General features: G+C 42.3%; 1 protein-coding gene across 2 annotated transcripts in view; it reads right to left on the bottom strand.

Moving 5' to 3' along the window:
* ELAPOR2 (endosome-lysosome associated apoptosis and autophagy regulator family member 2) overlaps positions 1–18487 on the bottom strand; it is a 105576-nt gene that overhangs the window by 7122 nt on the left and 79967 nt on the right. For both annotated transcript variants that reach the window (XM_068919502.1, XM_068919422.1), the window contains exons 11-21: positions 17612–17702; positions 16394–16496; positions 15074–15211; positions 14518–14781; positions 13429–13602; positions 11739–11928; positions 7414–7510; positions 6101–6202; positions 3255–3381; positions 2290–2468; positions 1086–1251 (exon numbers count right to left, since the gene is read on the bottom strand). In XM_068919502.1, the coding sequence (XP_068775603.1) occupies positions 1086–1251; positions 2290–2468; positions 3255–3381; positions 6101–6202; positions 7414–7510; positions 11739–11928; positions 13429–13602; positions 14518–14781; positions 15074–15211; positions 16394–16496; positions 17612–17702 (1631 nt within the window). The remainder of the gene's footprint in view (positions 1–1085; positions 1252–2289; positions 2469–3254; positions 3382–6100; positions 6203–7413; positions 7511–11738; positions 11929–13428; positions 13603–14517; positions 14782–15073; positions 15212–16393; positions 16497–17611; positions 17703–18487) is intronic.

Genomic DNA, 18487 nt, shown 5'->3' with positions numbered 1-18487 from the left:
GAAAAATATAGAATACAATAAAATATTTTAAAATTCAAAATTCTGCAATTTTTTTGGACAAGAAACAAGAAAGTGATTTTTTTTAAGTTTTTTTTTTCATAAATTTTCCTTTCTATTTTGAAACAATCCTCTTCAGCAAAATTGGAAAGGAATATGTTATTCAGCTTTATCCTGGATCAGGACACTCCAAGTAGACTCCCTTAGAGACAGCATTACTCTCCTATTGGCTCAAGACGTTTGGAAAAAAGACCAAATCACTTGAAGGACCTATCATGATGGTCCTCTGCTCAGCCTCTCAGAAACACTGAAAGGATGCCAAAGGACCTTTTTGCTATGAATTAAAACAGACAACAACTCCACACCGTATATGCTATGAGAATGGGACACTCAGCAGTGCAAAGTCAAGCAGTGCATGGGCAACGTGGGACATCCTAGAATCACATCTGCTTCACGCTGCCCGGACCCCCTTAGCCCAGACCTTCAGACAACACTATCCCTTCGTCGTTTTAATGGGGTTTGGACTAATTTAGCACCCACTTCTGTAAAAAACATCAGAAAAATGCTTAGTGCTGTTGTTGTCCACAGAAGCTGCTTAAAGATTTAAGGACTCCACTGGGTAACAGGCTCTGGTAGATGTCTCCTCTCCAGCTGACGCCACAGTTCTCAAAATTGTGGTTCTCAAGACAGTCACGAAGCTCTTCCAGGTAGGCTGCAAGCTATATTCCTGAAGTTAAATTTTCTGTATCTGCAATAGCAGTGTTTGCTTTAGCAATGGAGATATCTGGTAGGAACATGAGGATAGAGGTGCCCTCCCTGTTACTACTCTTTTTGAATATTATCCATATAATAAAGACGACTACTGAAAGCTCTCTGTGGAAGAGAGAGCATTTCCTCAATACCTGCAATGTGTCTTACCATTAGCTGTACTGTGTATTTCAACGAAATGATTACAGACTGACTGATGTGTGCATGGGAGGGTGCACAAAGCACTGTGCAAATTAGCACCACAGCCTCATCATGTCCACTAATAAATAAATAATGGTAATAATTACTTTTTAGAATTAATAGTAATAATTACTACTCACTTTTGTGGCCAAGGACTTGAGCTTCCCCAGCAGTGACTGCTTATTTGAGTATACTATTTCTTCTTCATTATCTTCTCCTTCCATTATAGCACAGCTGTCAGCAGCTGGTAGCTCGCACTCTTTTGAGTTGGCTGTCATCACTAATTTGGAATATTTATACTCCAGTCTGAAGATATAAAGTCAGACAGGTATGGGTTTTTTACAAATGTCTCATATTCAAGGTTTTCATAGTTTAGATTATCTGCAGTCCTTTCACATTATTTATAAGGTATTTATTGGAAATTAGATGGTTTTAATCATGGAAAAAGTGTAACCAGAAGACTATTAGCAATACATTCGGTTCTTGCTCTCTAGATTAGCGGTCTATCCTTAGAAGTCTTAATAAAAGATACACATCTTTCCAATAGACCATAATTAGGTACTTCAGAGTTCCCAAACTGTAGACTATGCATGAGGATTTCCTGAGTGAGGAAAAGTTACCTGCGTGCTGGCTGGGGGCAACAAGCAGATCTGGCTTCGGCCTGCACCAGGATCTGCATCACACCCCTGTCCAAAGACGCTAGGGGGGAGTGGAGATACGGGCAACAGTGTGATGTAGGAGGGGGTCATAAGGCTGGAGTCTGGGTTTGGGTAAGCCGGATGTGCCACGGGGGAATGAAATCCCATGGGGATGGAATAACAGTTCAAAGGTCTATGGCAGGAGGTTTGGGAGGCAGAGGATAACAGGGGTGGGGAACAGCCAGTATGTTCAGTTCAAGAGCCATGGATCTTTTTGGTACATACCAGACGTATCCTGCCAAAATAAATCTAAATAGAATGCAGTCAGGAACGTTTTTTTTAACGCAATCGAAAAGTATGATTTAGATTTAGGAGACGTTCTTGTGGTCTCCAGATCTTGGTGAAGTCATGTTGCTTTAGGACTTAAGGTCAAATTCAAACTCAGGGGTTACAAAGAAAGTTCCTATTGGGAGGTTATCCAATAACAAATTACGATAGACTTTCTATACTTTTCTTACTAGAGTTTATGATAGCCATTGTTGGCAGAAGAAACCTCAGCTAGGTGGATTAAAGGACTGATCCAACATGGTTTTTCTCATCTACGCTGTCATAAGGCCTGATCCATGAAATGTCATTCTGCTGACAGATGTTGACGACATTGAGCTTTTAGCTTACTTGTACATGGAACACAGTTCACAGTACTTACTTCTGGTTTTTCTTCCAAAAATAGCAGGTCAAGGCTATGAGCAGAACTGCTGTGAAAGCACCAACACCAGCTCCAACTTTTAGCCAAAAATCTACGGTTTCACAAGTGCTCGTCCTTTTCTCTGGTAAAGGAACCCCTTTAATGCACTGCTTTGGCTCATTCCACACGTACAAGGTTTCCTTTCAAACGGAAAATAGAGAACACTGAAAAGTGAGAGAGTTGGTAGGAAAATGGGGAACTATTCTAATGTGAAGACAATAAGCTGTTTTGGGGTAGACAGGTTAGACATCTTTTCAGTAAGAAGCGAATCAAAATATATATTTCAGGTTTTCAGACTCCAGCTGAGGTCCCCTGGCTTGTGGCTACAGGTTCAGACAAGCCAGAAAGGGTTTCCTATTCTGTACTTGCTCTTCACCTTCCTGACAGAGTTTGGGTTCGACAAAATTGTGAATAGGTTGTGAATAGGTCTCCGGTCTACCTAGGAGATGCTGATCAACAGAATGTTTCTGAACCAGTGAAAGGACACCATAATATTTCATTAAAGAAGGCAGTAGCAAAAAAATTTCTTGCAAGCAAGGACAGACAAATTTCTGAACTGAAATCCTGAACCCTTCCCTAGTGCACCACTGACGTGTATGGTCATTTAAGTGTCATTAATTGCATTAAGTGTCATTTTGGACACTTCATCCTACGCAAAGCTTTCCTGCATGTATGAATGCAGACAGTTCAGGCCCTGCCCAGACAGCTGGTGAGGCACAAGCCAGCTCTTCCTCAGGACTTGTACTGCCATGGGAACAAAAACCCTGAGTCTCAACATAGTACCTCATCAGTAGGGCTCTCATCCAGCCTCAGACTGCGGATCGAGATTCCTCAGCTCTACCTGCACTTGTGTGTCAGCTTACATGCAGAATTTCGACAGCATCCAAGTGATACCCCAGTGGACCCATCCGACTTAGGTCCCGTACCTGAAATCCTTTCTTGCAGGCTCCCTCAATCTCATGGTAGTCTTGCTCCGTGCAGAGAGGGCAAGCTTCTGCGCTTTCCCACACGAAGTAGAAAGTGCATCCATCACAGGTGCCAGCGGGGCATGAGCTAGGAGAAGAACAAAGCCAAGTTATCTATCGCTTACAAAATGCTCTGGGGTTTGCATCCTCACTTCACATGCTGCTGCTGAAGATTGGTTATGATAAGTACAACAAATGGGTAAATACCCTTCAAGTCAGCAGACAGAAAAATCTGGGGTAAGAATTTTCCCAATTTGTAAAACGCTTTCTCAAGTAAAAACGGATGTTGGGTGTCAACAGACTAAAATAACCGTTCAGTTCCTGGCAGTGAGTGCTACCTACACACCTACAATGAAGAGAACAGAAAGAACCAAGCCTTGGAGACCAGCAGAACTACTCCAGTGTTTCACCAGCAGGGGCGAGCCCAGCATATGCACCTCTCGCTCTTCCCTGCACTGGGTGACTGTTTCATGTGAACGCTACAGTCTGATTCCTGATGTTGTTATAATGATGTCTGGGTGATTTTGTCCATATGGAGTAGACTTGTCCTGTCATGGCTAATTACTAGGAGGATGTTTGCCAGTTAATGAATAGATAACAGTTTCTCTTAGTGCAAGAAAGACTAATGGCCCTATTTTATATTCAGTGGAGAGAACAAAATTCTTGTGGCAATGCCAGGACATTCACTTAGTTTTTGTTACTGACAGCCAGGTCAGGTTCTAACAGCAGCAGTGACCAAAAGTCCATACAACTGTCCATAAGAAGCTGGATCTCATAAATGTGAAATATATCCCTATAGAAAAATGAGCTTAAAGGGTTTTTCAACATTATCTGGAAATCTATTATCCTAATTTTAAGGATCGAAAAGTCCACTGAGCTAAAAATCCATTCTGGCTTTCTTTGATTTTAAAAACTAGGAACTCTCTTCTCTGGATTACGGAGTATTTTTTCTCTATATATGACAAAAGCATTGATAGAGCTCTCTCCTCTGCCTCTTCCATCTTATACTGCAGCTTCACATGATACGGAATACTACATCTGGAGGATCAAGGAGTTAGCTATGTGTAGTATTATTTGACATGTATCAGATACTTCACTGTTTGAAAATAGCTTTCGACTAATTTGACTGCTGAGCTAATCAAAGGGGGCTAATAAGGGAGAAATCAACAGGAAATGAGCTAAGGCATGTCATGTCACCTGTGTGCAGTTTCTGTCCACATTCATGATTTTGAAAAGAAGGGACGTTACACTTTTCTTACTAAAGGTGGGTTATCCACAACTCGCCTTGAATTCAACATATAGCACTAGAAGGCAAGAACGCACACCCAAGGAATTACATGGTGGCTTGCTGCTCAGTATCATTTGCGCATCAGATCCCTAAGAAACTGGAGTAAACATCTTCAAAGCCATTCAAATAGCGATTACTTGGCCATCACCTGAGAAGTAGCTGCCTCTGGCTTCAGTCAGGTGTTCATGGTTCACTTCTCCTGAGACTGACCAAAGGGAATCCCAAACTTTTCACACTGCTAGCTTCTGGGAAGTAGGCTTAACTTTTGGTAAGGAGGATAAGCCGAGGGGGTGATAACAGATTTATGCTAACATCCAGATGGCCTTGACAGCCAGAGATGAGGGTTAGCAGGGCTGAGGAGAACTTCTGAAAGACCACAGGGTGTTGCTAAAGGGTAAACAAGTTAATCCTTTTACTGTTTTTTTCTCTGCAAGTTTTTAGGGATAGGAATATACAGGGTTTTGGAAGGAAGAAGCTTTTTGGAGTCACTTGACTCAGAGTAAAGGGAAAAATCAGGTCAGGCGATTGAAACACAGCTGGTAAAAGGGGCCAAGGGGCCCCTTGAGTTGACCAGACGTGGTTCAATTCAAGGATGGGGAGTAGAGGAAGGCCCTCATTGGTGCTGCATGTTCAAGGGGGTTACGAGGACTGCAAGTGCAGCTCAGTCTGCAGTCATAACGCTGCCCTCAGACCTTTACCAAAGCATGGGGCTCCTCTCTCAGCACACAGTGCTTTAACACAGTGTCTAAGCACATCTCTAACCAACTGATTTTAGAAAGACCATACCTGGGAGGAAGATACGCTCTTCTCCTCATTTCACAAGTATAAACCTGAGAAACACAAGGACTGAGTGACAGGCTTAGGATCACACAGGCTATTCCTGGTATTGAAATGAACCAAAATCTCTCAAATCCCAGAGAGCTGATCTCCAACACTGCATCTCCAGCCTATCATCATTGCTATCTTCTTTATTTCTAAAGATAGCACTGAAGATATATGGATCCAAAACACATATTGAACTTGAACTGGACAGAGTCAGGGCTCAGATAAGCATTGCAATAAGATTTCATAGGTCCTGGAACACCTTGCTCTTTTCCTAAAAATCATTTCATGCACAGGCACGGCTGTAGCTCAAGGAAGGAAAACTGCCTCTGAAAGCACAGACTAGGCAGCTTTAATCAGGAAGTCAAAGATGAGGGTCTGAAAGGAATGAGAAGTGCAGAAAACAAAACACTGGCAACAGGCACTTTTGAATTTAAGTTTGGAACAGCCTGCCCGAGCTCTGACCCCTGTCACTGCATAGATCAAATACAGAGCAGCTGGTCTGCTGGGAGGTGATGGGCACGCAGGACCTGCAGCAAGGCCTTCACCTAGAAGAAACGAGGGAGATCTCCAGGGGGCTCATGAGGGAGAGAGCACTTCTAACTGCATTTAAGTATAAGGTTACTGCTGAGGTTTGTAAAGGATATCTGAGGGAAGAGGGCTTTTAGGCACTATTGGGATAAAAATAATTAGATACCTAGGCACAGAAAGCTCTCCTTGATCTGGTTTGCTGGGGTTGCATCTCATCGTCACAACAGTTGCGCGGCCATTTTCGCAGGAGGTTGTCACTGTTGAAGACCTAACGTGAAACAAGAGGGAAAATGTGTGGTCAGTAAAACATTTCCACTGCAGTACATATGTGTTGCTGCTGCATAGGTCTCTGATCATTTATTTATGCTTCTGCAATACTAAAGAAATACCCTTTACCACAGCACTTTCACCATTACTAGCTGGAAGGATAAAAAAAAAGGAGCAATGGAAGCAAGGTAGGATTCATCACATCATTTAAATCTCCAGGTACTCTAAGATGCCACCTGCGGAAACTGTTCTGTTTTCTGGCTAGTTTGAATTCTGCTGAGCCAAGGAATAAACCTGCCCACAGAACAGAATAGAATGATTAATAAACAGAACTGCAGAAACTGGGACTGGTGTGTTACTCTGCTGGAGGGTTTATGATGGCTCTCTCCTCACCTACGAATCTGAGTGCCACATTTTCCTGAAATAGCAGAAGGCAAGGAGGATTCAAAAAATGGACTTTATTCCAACATGATAAGCATTGCAAGTCAAGTCCATAATATACTCAAAGTATATTACAGCGTGGGATCCAATCTGCAGATTCAGACACTTAAATTTAGGTGTCCACATATGCATAAAGCGCTGATATCCAAAGTGTTACAGCCAATTAAGATCTATCAATAAAGTCAAAACAGCCTAGAGAGCAAACCAGGAGAATGAATGAAAGTATGTGCCGCAGGATGAGCTGAATAGCTCTGTAGGCTCCAAGCCCGAGCTTAGAAACTGAGTACACATGCAGACACCTACGTGAGGACATCTTAATTGAGGTGATCTGTGATCATGCCCCATCTCAGATATTCTCTTTATGGAGGAAAGTTGAAGAACAGGATAGGTATACTAGTATCTGTGCAGGTTGGAACATTTTTTTTAACCTTGGTCAACTCATTTTTGTAATGTCAAAGTAAATCCAAATGAATGTGAAAGAAAATATACAATGTGAGGTGGATATTGCGGAAAGGAATGTGACATTGGAAATGGCACCTGGATGAATCAAAGCTCTGTGTCACTCTCTACAAATCAAGTGTAATTGAGACTTTAGTGAACAGCATATTTGCAGATCATATAGCATACTCTTCTACCTGCCCATCAGTATCAATCAGATACTGATTAAAGTGATAAAGTTTAAAGGTGGCTTAAAGATCTTCCCTCATAGTTCTAGTTTCATTTAGACAAATGAAGAAAGTTGATGTACCAATAAAACGGTGTTTTACCTACTTGTAAAAGAAATGCACATCAGGTATTTTGCTTGGAGAGAGAGGAAACATATCTGTCTTGATGCTGATATTTTCCAGCATCGTTTCAACAGTAGCTCCTAAAATGTGAGCAAAAACAAACAAACAAAAAAAAAGGAGCAAGCTAAGAATGGCTTTCAGAGGGATTCACATCTCTATTTTTCAGCTGACAAAGAATGACTCTCAGTTAATAGCATTTCGTATGCTAGCCATTAACTAGACAACATTCTTCAACCTAAGTGATCTTTGCAGACTCACGTTTCTCATACAGTCTGATTTCATCATACGTTCGTAACAAAATAAAAAGGTAACACAATAACAACACTGCAAATAAGTTTTGCTCTTTATATGAATTCAGAGAAATTTGGGGATATCATAGAATCACAGAATAATTAGGTTGGGAAGGTCTGGAGAGCCAATCTGCTGCTCAAAGCATACACCTGGCATATGATGCTCGTATGCATAACTCTACGATATCATAACCTAACACCCTGAGCAATCTATAGTATTCATGGAAAAAAAAATGGAAAATGTGATGGCAAGATTCAGAAGATGCATGGAGTCATAGGCAAGCCTTAATTATACATTTTGAAACAAATAACAGACTCATGTGGAAGAACACAGGTTACACAGGGCTGCATGGATTTTGGAGGACAGCTGGAAAAAAAAGGAAGACTCAAGCAACTGAAGTTCTTAGAGCTCCTTCCCATCCCATAAACAAGAGAAGACAGAAAATATTGGTGCTGCACTGCAGCAGTTTAGAAGAAGAGGGAGCTGTACAAATGGGATAGGCTGCATCCTTCAAGCCAGGTGAAAAATAGCTAGAATAATAAGAAAAAGCAACGTGGTAGCACCTAGCAACAGGTGGGAAGATGGAAAAGACTGTGAAGAAAAGATGTTTTCCACTTGTTCTTGCAACAGTTTGGAGAATCTAACTGCATTCTCAGGAGTTTGATATAACTGGCTTTACATCTGGGAGGATGATTCACATGGCTGGAAAATTCAAGTCTGGTTATAACTCTTTTAGGGAAAATAGCGTGGAGAGATAGCAAAGGTGATGGCATGGCAGTTTGCACTAGACACAATTACCTGGTTTAGGACTACTGATAACTGAGATCACGGGATCTTGAAAGGACATGGATCGATGCACTAACAGTGCCCAGGAGGACATATGGGTGAGGTACTGTTACAGAGCATTAAATCAACACAGAGAACAAAATAAGCTGCTGGATCTCAACATGATGAACAGAGATTGATTAATCACTGGACTGGACAATCATAGCTCCTAGGGACCTCAATATCTTCAATAGATTCAAAAAGAGAATATTCCCATGCAACATGCAATACTGTATAGCTGGCACCTTAAAGTGCATTTTCTCAAAAATAAGTACATTAGAAGCAAAATCAAATACGGAAGAAAATTGACATTCTTTAAAAGATATTAATTAGACAGCTAAAAAGCCACAATGACTCTCTCTGAATGACAACAGCTTTGACTAAAATTCTACCTTGGATCAGGGCAGTGGTAAAGGGGCAATTCAAATAAAAACAGTGGCACATGCTCCATGGAGAGGAATAAAGAATCAAGGATCAATCAATTTAAATCAAAAGGAATGAGTAAGAGAAAAATAGTAACGGATGCTAAAGTTTTCAGGAATAAGCCTATATTTGGCAGCACTTGAAAAATTATAAATTTGGGTTTTTTTTAGGAATACTAGAAATGAAAGGACATCTTACAGGCCTGCTGATGGCTGGGAAAGGCAAACTTCAACCATTTTGGAATGAAACAATTATAATAAAGAAAAAGCAGCAGAAGATCTTAATATTTTTTTCTCTGTATCAGAAAAAATCAGGACTCTCGGCTTGCTTTCCAAGAAAATAACTGAACATCTCTCATTCCTTTAGTGGCAAGAGAGGATGTTAGTATCTGCTTGGGATGCCCACTTGGAGACTAGCAAGGCCAGGTGGCCTGGACATAGGAGTGAGGTGGCCACAGAGGTCTCTTGCTTACAGGTGTTGGTCTTTAAGAGAGTTTGTAATGATAGGGAAATGTCAGAAGACCGACGGAGAATAAAAGGATGGTGCAGAAATTCAAAAAGGACAAGACTAAAACAGATTACACTGTGGTTAACCTGATGAGGCGAAAAATCAAAAATGGGAAATGGGAGACGGGTTTGTACCAGTCGACATGAATTTATGGAAAACACTCCTGATGAACAAATTTAATTTCAATCCTCGAGCACTTATGAATTTGGTTGCTAAAGTAAATTATGTAAATTTATCAAGTACTTCACTAATTACTACATGAGATTCTAATTAAAAAGTTAGCAGTGTTATTTCAATAAAGTGCATACTCTGGATTAAAAAATATTAAACTAACCAATTATATAAAGTAGCTGTCTATGGAAAACTGTCATCAAATGGGGTATATCTCTGGGCTTTTCTAAGCGTTGATAACGGAGTCCGCAAAATGCAAAATTTTTATCAGTGATCTGTAAGTACACAAGCAATGTTGGTAAAGCATGTAAATGAGACAAAGATTAAGAAGAGGACCAGGAATATAATACAGAGCAACTTGGCTCACTCAGTAAGCTGATCCCATACAAACTAAACATACTTTAGTGCAGCCAAGCACACCGAGGGATGAAGGCCCTTCCTAAAGGAGAGAGATTGACCCTTGGAAACTGTAACTCTGAAAAAGATCTAGAGTGGATATCACGATCCAAGAGGACACCATGAAACCCCTGAGTTTGCAGCAAGAAGGGCTTGGGGACTCAAACAGCAAGGTGTTTTTTATTGTCTTTATTTGTGATAGAAAACCAAAGAGTGGAATAGTATTCCAGTTTGGTGTCCAATGTTTAAGAAAAGATACTGACAAGTTACAGAGGCTGCAAAAAAGGCCTCAAAAATATTCAGAGGCTTGAAAAAAAATTCTTCATAGCCAGAGACTTAGAAGAACTTGTTCTGTTTATTTTATCAGAACGGCAGACTGGGCAGGGTGCAATGAGGAGGTGTGATGATCACAGTATACAAAATATTTCTCCAGGAAGGAAAAAGCAGGTGTGAAGTGGAGAAAGAATAACAAGAAGCAAGAGCTGAAAACAGAAACCAGGCAAATTCATATAGGAAATAAGGCTGCTTTAAAAGAAAATATAGAGAGTGTGACTGACCAGTGGAAAAAATTACCAATGACTATGGCAGAGTTTTCATTTCCGCCAGTCTTAAAAGTGTAGGTTCAATGCTTTTCCAAAGATGTGATTTTGTCAAACACAAACGTCTAGGCTTAGTGCCAGGTAAAAAGTACAAACACTCAATGCTTGTGACAGATAGGTGAACAAAGTAAATGACTTCATTGTCTACTCTGGCCTTAAATTCCGGGAACCTGTGATCAGGAGCAATAAATGACTTAAAGATGTGCATGGCCCCAGGCCACCCTGACCTTCGTCACCTAATTATATCCCACATCAGGTTCCTCTTCTGACATTGCCAGAGTGGAGACTCTGGGCACAAAGACTTGGACTGGCATGGCTATTATGGTCTTGTCCTACACGAGCGAGGCAGGAAACATGAAAGAAAACCAGCTCTTTTTAACTATATTCCCCAGATTTCTGTGCTGAAATTCTCTGTGCCCTGAGAACCACAAGAACATAGGGAAGTGAGAGTACTAGTGGCATGGAAGATAAAGCATGGGGACAGTCCCTATTCTTCTCCTTCTGCCATCAGCTATACTGAAACAGTGGCAAAAGCAAAAGTCAAGATCTGCTTAGCAGCTCAGGAACAAAATGGGACACTGGGACTTAGTCCTGGACTGCCTTTCTGCTCTCCTCCCAGGGTAATGCAGCGCTACTGAGCCGAGAATGATCTACAGCGTGACCCTAAGGACATCAGAGTACATCCATGATAGCAAGTTTCTTCTCTGAAATACTTCCATCACACCGTTGTCTGGTATCTTCAAGCATTAGTGCATCACTTGAATAGTCTTGCCCTGTATTGCCCCATCATTGTCTTCTAAAGGCCTTAAATGCAGGCATGCGTTCCCTGTCGAGTACATCTCAAACTCTGAAGGATGGAGGGAATGTACATGTTATCTTTCTTGTCCAGTCTGAGGGAGCCAAGATACCATAACAAGCAACACACTTTCCACAGAAAGACACTGAGCAGGTGTTTCTGGTGTGCGTTAAGTTTGCAGGGATTAAAAAAGCCTTATCTCTGTTTTATTATTACTAATAGTATTAGTATTATTATTATGAGCTCGTCAGTCTTAAGAGCCTTCCCCCTCAGCCACCTGTAAAAGACAAAGCCACGTACCTAAGAACCTGTCGGCAAGACTGTTGGACTGCAGAGCCAGGGCTGTTCGGAAACCCTTGCTGTCTGACGGGATGATGGTGGACTGACAGACAAAAGCTCCCACAAAATTGGAAAAATCTTCCGATTCCGCAACCATGTCCTTCACAGTAACATCTGTGATATTGTCAGAGCAAATAGCCATCTTTTTCCCCTGTGGACAATCAGGGAAAATGTGGAAGCTGTTGGTTTGTTGGTGGGATGTGAACAGGTTTGGGAAGGGAGGGATTGCAAACTTAGTGCATCTAAGTGCATCTTGAAAACAGCTTGATGTTTTTATCATGAGAGAGACAAACGGTAACATTAAACTGAAGGCTCCAATTAAAGCCTAGTACACATTCAGAAACAAGATGTCACCTCCTGCATATGTCTTATCAGAAACCTGTGCTACGAAGCACTTCTCTTTGTCTATCTCGACAGCACAGTGTTTACTTGAAGAGCATAATAAAATGGCTTGCAAAGGAAAATCATATTTCCCTTGCCCGTAAATTATACACTGCAGAATACCTCTTTATTTGGGATTTAATCCACATAAAATATTCTCAAAGCATAAATACACGAAATCCATAACCAGACATATATTAGGTCACAGCCTTTAAGGCTGCATTAACGTCAGATTTCAAGACCTGTGCTAGAATCTCAAAGCAACAGCAATGAAAGAAAAATCAAAAAATTCAGTGTAGGCCTGACTCTAAAAATGCCAAGCACTCAGGACCTGGTCATGTGGTTGACAGCATCTGGGGAAATGGAGACCAGATCCACAGAGTGTGGGTCCCTGTACCCCTTGTGGATCTAGCTGTCAGCAGCTCTAATCCAGGGAGGTACTTAAACATATGTTTAAGTCCTACAGTAAATCACCGTAAAGAAATGTGACTGCTCATCTGCCTCAACTCTTGGAGGTGTTTGAGCCTTTTGGTAGACGGGAAAGAAACTTCAGAACTTTACAGGACTCAACATCACGTAAACTACATGCATTGGCTTTCCTGGGTCAATTCACATCATTGGCACTGCTACAAATTGCAATTTATATATGTGACGGTGTAATCTGGGAGATCTATTTCTACGTGGGCAGTGCCCTGGTATGCTGCAAACCCCAGCCCAGGAAACCCTGGCTCTGGGAAGCATGTATTAACTTGCAACAGCAAAAGCAGAGCCTGTTTGCACTCACAGGTTAAACACATTTTTCTAATGCTTTAAAATACTGCAAATAAAGTCACTAACAGGCACTAACTGGTAAGTGCATATAGGCAGCAAGGAGGGGAGGCAGGGGTGCTGCAACACAAAAGAGAAACAGAGGCTATATGGAAAGAAGCTGATCACTGAAAAACTCAGGCTCTTCGCTTGAGTTCCCTTGGTGGGAACACCAAAAAGGTCAGGGCTGTGACCCAAGGGACCCAGAGGCACGAGAACGAAGAAAGGACAGGGATGTGAAGGTTACTTGTGCCTAAAGCACTGCCACATCAGATCTGGAAAATCACTTGGCTGCTTAAAATCAGCTCGCTGGGGAGATCCAGAGGAAAGCGTTTGCTGTGTGATGGTGAGAGCTCAGCTGTAGGGGAGCACCCGGCCTGTCTCATTAGTATGACACCACAGAGCATAAACAAAGGCAACACTTTGGTCAATCCCCCAGACCCTCAAAACCCACCGAGCTCACCTCATTCCCACACAGGCTGATGTTAAAGAAATGGAAGAACTTGGTCCCTCGGGAGGTGAAGCTGGGCCCGCTCATTAATGAGCCCACCTGGCTGAGGTTACTAAAATCATAATTCAGGCTCTGGTTATCCTTGACGTATGACACCAAGCAGTCACTGAAGCAGGTAGAGTGGTCCTTCGGATAAGGAGAGGCATATATCAAAGAACAGTTACGGACCAGCAGCAAACCATTCAGCTACCACCTAAGAGTTAAAGCAACAGGGGCAGACAGGACCGCTTTCTCTGTAAGGTTGGAGGAGGACTTTGCCCTGCGCTCCTGATTCACCTCGCCGCTGCCTCAGCTGGCTGGGGACAACCTCCATTCCTGTTTCAGTTCCTTGCAATCAAGTATCAGACGCACTTTTAACATTCCCCAAGCCTGCCCTGTCTCCTGTCCCCTGCACTAGCTAAGCGAACGCAGTCACTTGCTCCGTTTTACTGTAGATGTTTTTAAGGATCTCAGAGCCCCAGATCAGAACAAGGGCTCAGTTACATTTTTACCTTGCAAAGGAAACGCAAGAAACAGAGCTCAAGAAATAGGAATAGGAAACGAGCCTAGTCAGAGACAGGCAGAATATGAACAAAATGGGCTGGTTCTTCACACCCCTGTGCAACTCCTTGCCAAGGATGCTGTGCCTGCTCAAAGTTTATTTGAGCTTAAGGGTAAGTTCATACACAAGAACTTTGTTACACGTTACGAAAAACCCAGAAACATCATCCAGCTCAGAAAGTCCCTGAGCTTAAAACAGCAGGAGGCCAGGAGAGTTTTAGGTGGAAGGAACGCATATGCTTGGCCTGTTCTCAATGCAGCTTCTTGATACATGGCTTAATGGACCTTTTGTTTGAGCCAGTGTGGTCATCTCTGTGTTGTTATCACACATTTATAAACACAATTAGACTGGAGACATATTTGGAAGAAAGAGATGGTTGGTTATAATTATACTCCACTGCTAACAAGCCACACAGTTGTAGTAAAGAAGTAAAACTGGCATTTGGGGGTTATATTACAACCTGCCTGCCCATAGCTTAGAGCCTCTGTTAGCTCCAGTACCTTGGTGCTCTTACTGCCGGGCCCACAGGGGACACAGGCCTCTCTGCCATAGACCTGGTGGATGGACAGGAAGGTGTTGGCTGGACACTCCTTGCACTGGCTGGTCTCTTTCTCAATGTAATGTCCTGCTGGGCAGGGCACGCAGGATGAGCCAGACTGCTCAGAGCCCAGTGCACAGGCCCGGCAAGAAGAGGCAACTCCATCCACTGCGTTGGTCACCGTTATGGAGTAGATCTTGGCCACGTCGTTGATGAACTGCCTGCTCTGAAACGAGAGTGGAAGAAAACGACCCGGGTGCCGCTTGTGCCACAGCGTGCAGACCCGAAAAACGGCACTGTGCGTCACGGCACCGATTTACGGATGGGCTTGGGCACACGCCTGGCTTTCAGCATGTGTAGCAGGGGCAGGGGTTTATCCACAGCTGCCCTGCAATGATACTGAAGCCACTCGGCGCCTTTATGAGAATCCCATGAGCTTCAACGCAGGGCGAGACCTCCAGGGATGAATGTCCAAGGAAAGCTGTGGTGTAAAAGCCTGCACATAAAGAAACACTTACATCTTGGCCCTCGTTTATTCTCTGGAAGGCCCAGGTGAATGTGAAGGAGGCATTTTTGGAGATGATGTGAGTGTAGGACTGTTTCTCTTTACTTCTTTCCCACGATTCCACCACGTTGGTATTTTTTCGATTGACATCCTGAAAACGTGCATAATAAAAAAGGTGAAAAGTAGAGTCATGCTATATTGACTGCCAGTGTGTTATAATAATAATGATTAATATATATAAAGGACTTTAAATTTGTATTTAACATTTAACACAGAAGATGAAATATATTTATCCTCAATTTTCCACCACTGGTAATTTTTCCATTGAAAATGGGCAGCTATTCTAAAGATGCTCTTGTTCACACAACAGTAAAGTTCAAAGTCCTATAGCAGCTTATAAATGTTATCCAGACAGTTCATCACAGTGGTTCTTTCAGATTTCAAATTCTGGAAAACATGTGGGTGCCATGGCACAGAGAGGGGAAGCTCAAAATTTAAAGAAAAACTGTAGGTTCCACCATCTTTGGATACCCAGTTTGCTGGTATCTCAAGTGAAATAGAACTGAAACCAATAAAGCACTGCCAAAGAAGAAACCTGTGCGGTCTATGGCTTTGTTTCGTGTTCTCCATCAGCTCTAAATGACCACGTGAGCGCTCCAGCTCTGCTCCAGTGCCAGATGCAGCAGATTCTTTTAAATTATGCCTGAATACGGAAAAGCATCTGCTTACCAGTCTAAAGGAGGTTTCAAGAGGAGAAAAAAAAAAAGCTTCACTTTGCAGTGGAAGGGATGAGGGAACAGCTGCAGGTTCAGCTACCTTACCTCAGCTGGCCTGACAATAAGCAGGATGAGGAAAGTAAAAACCACAGCACTTATCCAAGACACCCCTTCACAAACAAATGTCTGTCTACAGTTCCAGTGATTCCCCAGGTCACTGACAGAAGCAGGACTAAAATGTCAAGTTTTCTGCTTCTCGTCCCTCTATCCCACACCTTGGCTTGTGATGCTATTAAACTTATGGAGGCAACCCTGACTGCATGAAAGATGACGCGAGTTTTATCAATGTGTTTAACAAGGGCAAAACTGGCTCTCTGGTGTCAAATGTTTTTTTTTTTTTTTAATAAACAAATAACCAAGAATTTGAGTGATGAAGAAACTTTGCTAGCTCATTAATTAAATCCTTCCTGCAAGGGCACCTCAGATATTAAACTAATGTCATGCTTAATCTTAGTCATAATAAAGCAAGCGCAACTAATGACGCCTATGTAGAGATTAAAGTGACATGTGGAATACCAGGCTGAGTCGTCAGTCATGGAGAGAGAGGTCTCACTTACCGCCATAAAGTACAGCACACAATCTGCTGAACAGATGGTCTCAAAAACAAAAGTAATCCGTCCTAGTTCTGACCCAGTGGCTCCCGTCACTGATGTCGGAGGTCTGTTTAACAGAGAACGAATGAAACATTTGCAAGGTGCTCTCCAGACACACAACAGTCAACCCCTCCAATTGCTTTTGGTACAGCAGGGAAACTACAGAAATTCTGTCACATAAAACCTGTCCTTGCAGAACTACGGAGGCCGGGTTTACATAGCGTTTCTGTGCTGGGTAGCAGACGCAGCATGATCATTTTCTGAGTGCATGACTTCTTTACAGTACAGTTCCCTCCCTACAGGCATCACCCAAATGCAAGTGTGTTGGTAGGGAACCTTAATGCTTAACTCTGCTTTGTGGGAGTCGCTCTAAGTATAAAGTGATTTGCATTGATCGTTTTGCCTCTACCCTCCAGTGGTAGGACTTGCATTCAGGAGTTTCACGCGAACCATAAAAATTCGGGTGCTCCCCTGTAAAAACTTAAAAGTACCCTCATCCCCTACTAGCACTCAGCAGTACGGAGGTGTTTTACTGAATCTCTAGTGACTGTCACAGAGCAACACACAGTGACATGCCAAGCTTTTCCACAGATGTTTCCTGCTTCTCTTTGGTTTTCATTGTTTTCCCATAATCTAAAATAAAAATCATAGTTGGTAACACAGTGTAAGAAGTTACAGTCCCCCTCGGCTGAGATATGGCAAGCACCTCCAGCAGCTGATTTAGGGTGCAGAAGAGGTGGGACGTACTATTCTCTTGAACACCTCTCCACCGACTCCAGGGTAAGCACAGACTGTGCACACCGACTGGAGTCAGCCTCAATGCAAAATAAAATGGGTTTGGGTCAACTCCTTTCAGCAAGTGTAGTTTAGCTGGTTACTTTAGCATGATTTAGAATCAGAGGACCAGGAACATCTTTACTCTCTTTCTAGACTGCCAGCCAGCTGGTACCTCAAACTCAAGTAAATGCTGCTGAAAATCAAGGTCTTACAGAATTCAATTTGCTGCAGCGCGCCTACTGGGGACACAGGAACAAAATCCGAGTTTCCTGTTGTTTCTAATTCATGAACCGTGACATTCTTACACTTCAAAAAGGAAAACCCTGTTCACGCTGGGGTGATGCGAAATAGGTGCAAGAGGCAGAAACAAATGAGAAATTGATGGAAAAAAAATCTGTTCCTTACTTAAATCCCGGGATGTGCAGGTTCAAGATAAGATAGTCATTGTCTGAGCCTCCTGTCCCACTCTGGATATGGTCACCAGCCACCTCCCAACCTTCATAGGACAAAATACACAGGTTTTTCAATAAATGACTGGTTTCTGGGTCATATTACAAAAAGTTGCTATGCTATCATACTTTTTAACCATTCAGTGTATTAGTACATTTTAAAGGTGCCTGGTATAAACTGTAGAACAGTATAATAATGCTTTTGAAATAAAAATTTAGTAATTTAATTAACTGCTGATTTTAGAGGCTAATGTAACCTTGAAATCAGCAGAGCAAATGAAATTCCCAGACCTGTGCTGTGCAGCTCAGACAGGCTGATGCACCTAATCTCCTTCAGCCTTAAAACTGATGAATCAATGAATCTATGCATTAAAGTTAGGTATATGCATTAATCTATGCATATACCTAACTGCATCCCTGTTCAACACAGTTCAAAGCTTGAGTCACATCAACCTAAAAAGGCAGATCAGCCCAAGGAAAATTTCTCAGAGAGGGCCGGAGATGGGAGAAGTCCTGAACAGGACCATTTTCACGGGTGAGCTGTGACTGCTCTCTGCTGCAATGTGCAGAGTACATGACTTAGTACATGCGCAGAGCGAAAGCTCTGAACGCTAAATGAACAAAGGCAGTTTTCCGAAAGAATTAAGTGTCCTTGAAAGACATAGCTTTCACAAAACACGAAAGGAGATAAATTAGAGAGAAGTCAAGCTTTTTTATAATGGAGATATTCAGAGGCATAAAAATCTATCACAGGACAGATCCTTGGCTGACAGGACTGCAGCTTCTGCCCTCTTCTGGTATACAAGAGATGTTTTATTTCCTCTTTCTGACA

This window comes from Struthio camelus, chromosome 1 (assembly GCF_040807025.1).
Source record: "Struthio camelus isolate bStrCam1 chromosome 1, bStrCam1.hap1, whole genome shotgun sequence".
NCBI lineage: Eukaryota > Metazoa > Chordata > Aves > Struthioniformes > Struthionidae > Struthio > Struthio camelus.
The sequence above is the reverse complement of the archived record's forward strand: the minus strand, read 5'-3'. Positions and strand labels throughout refer to the sequence as shown.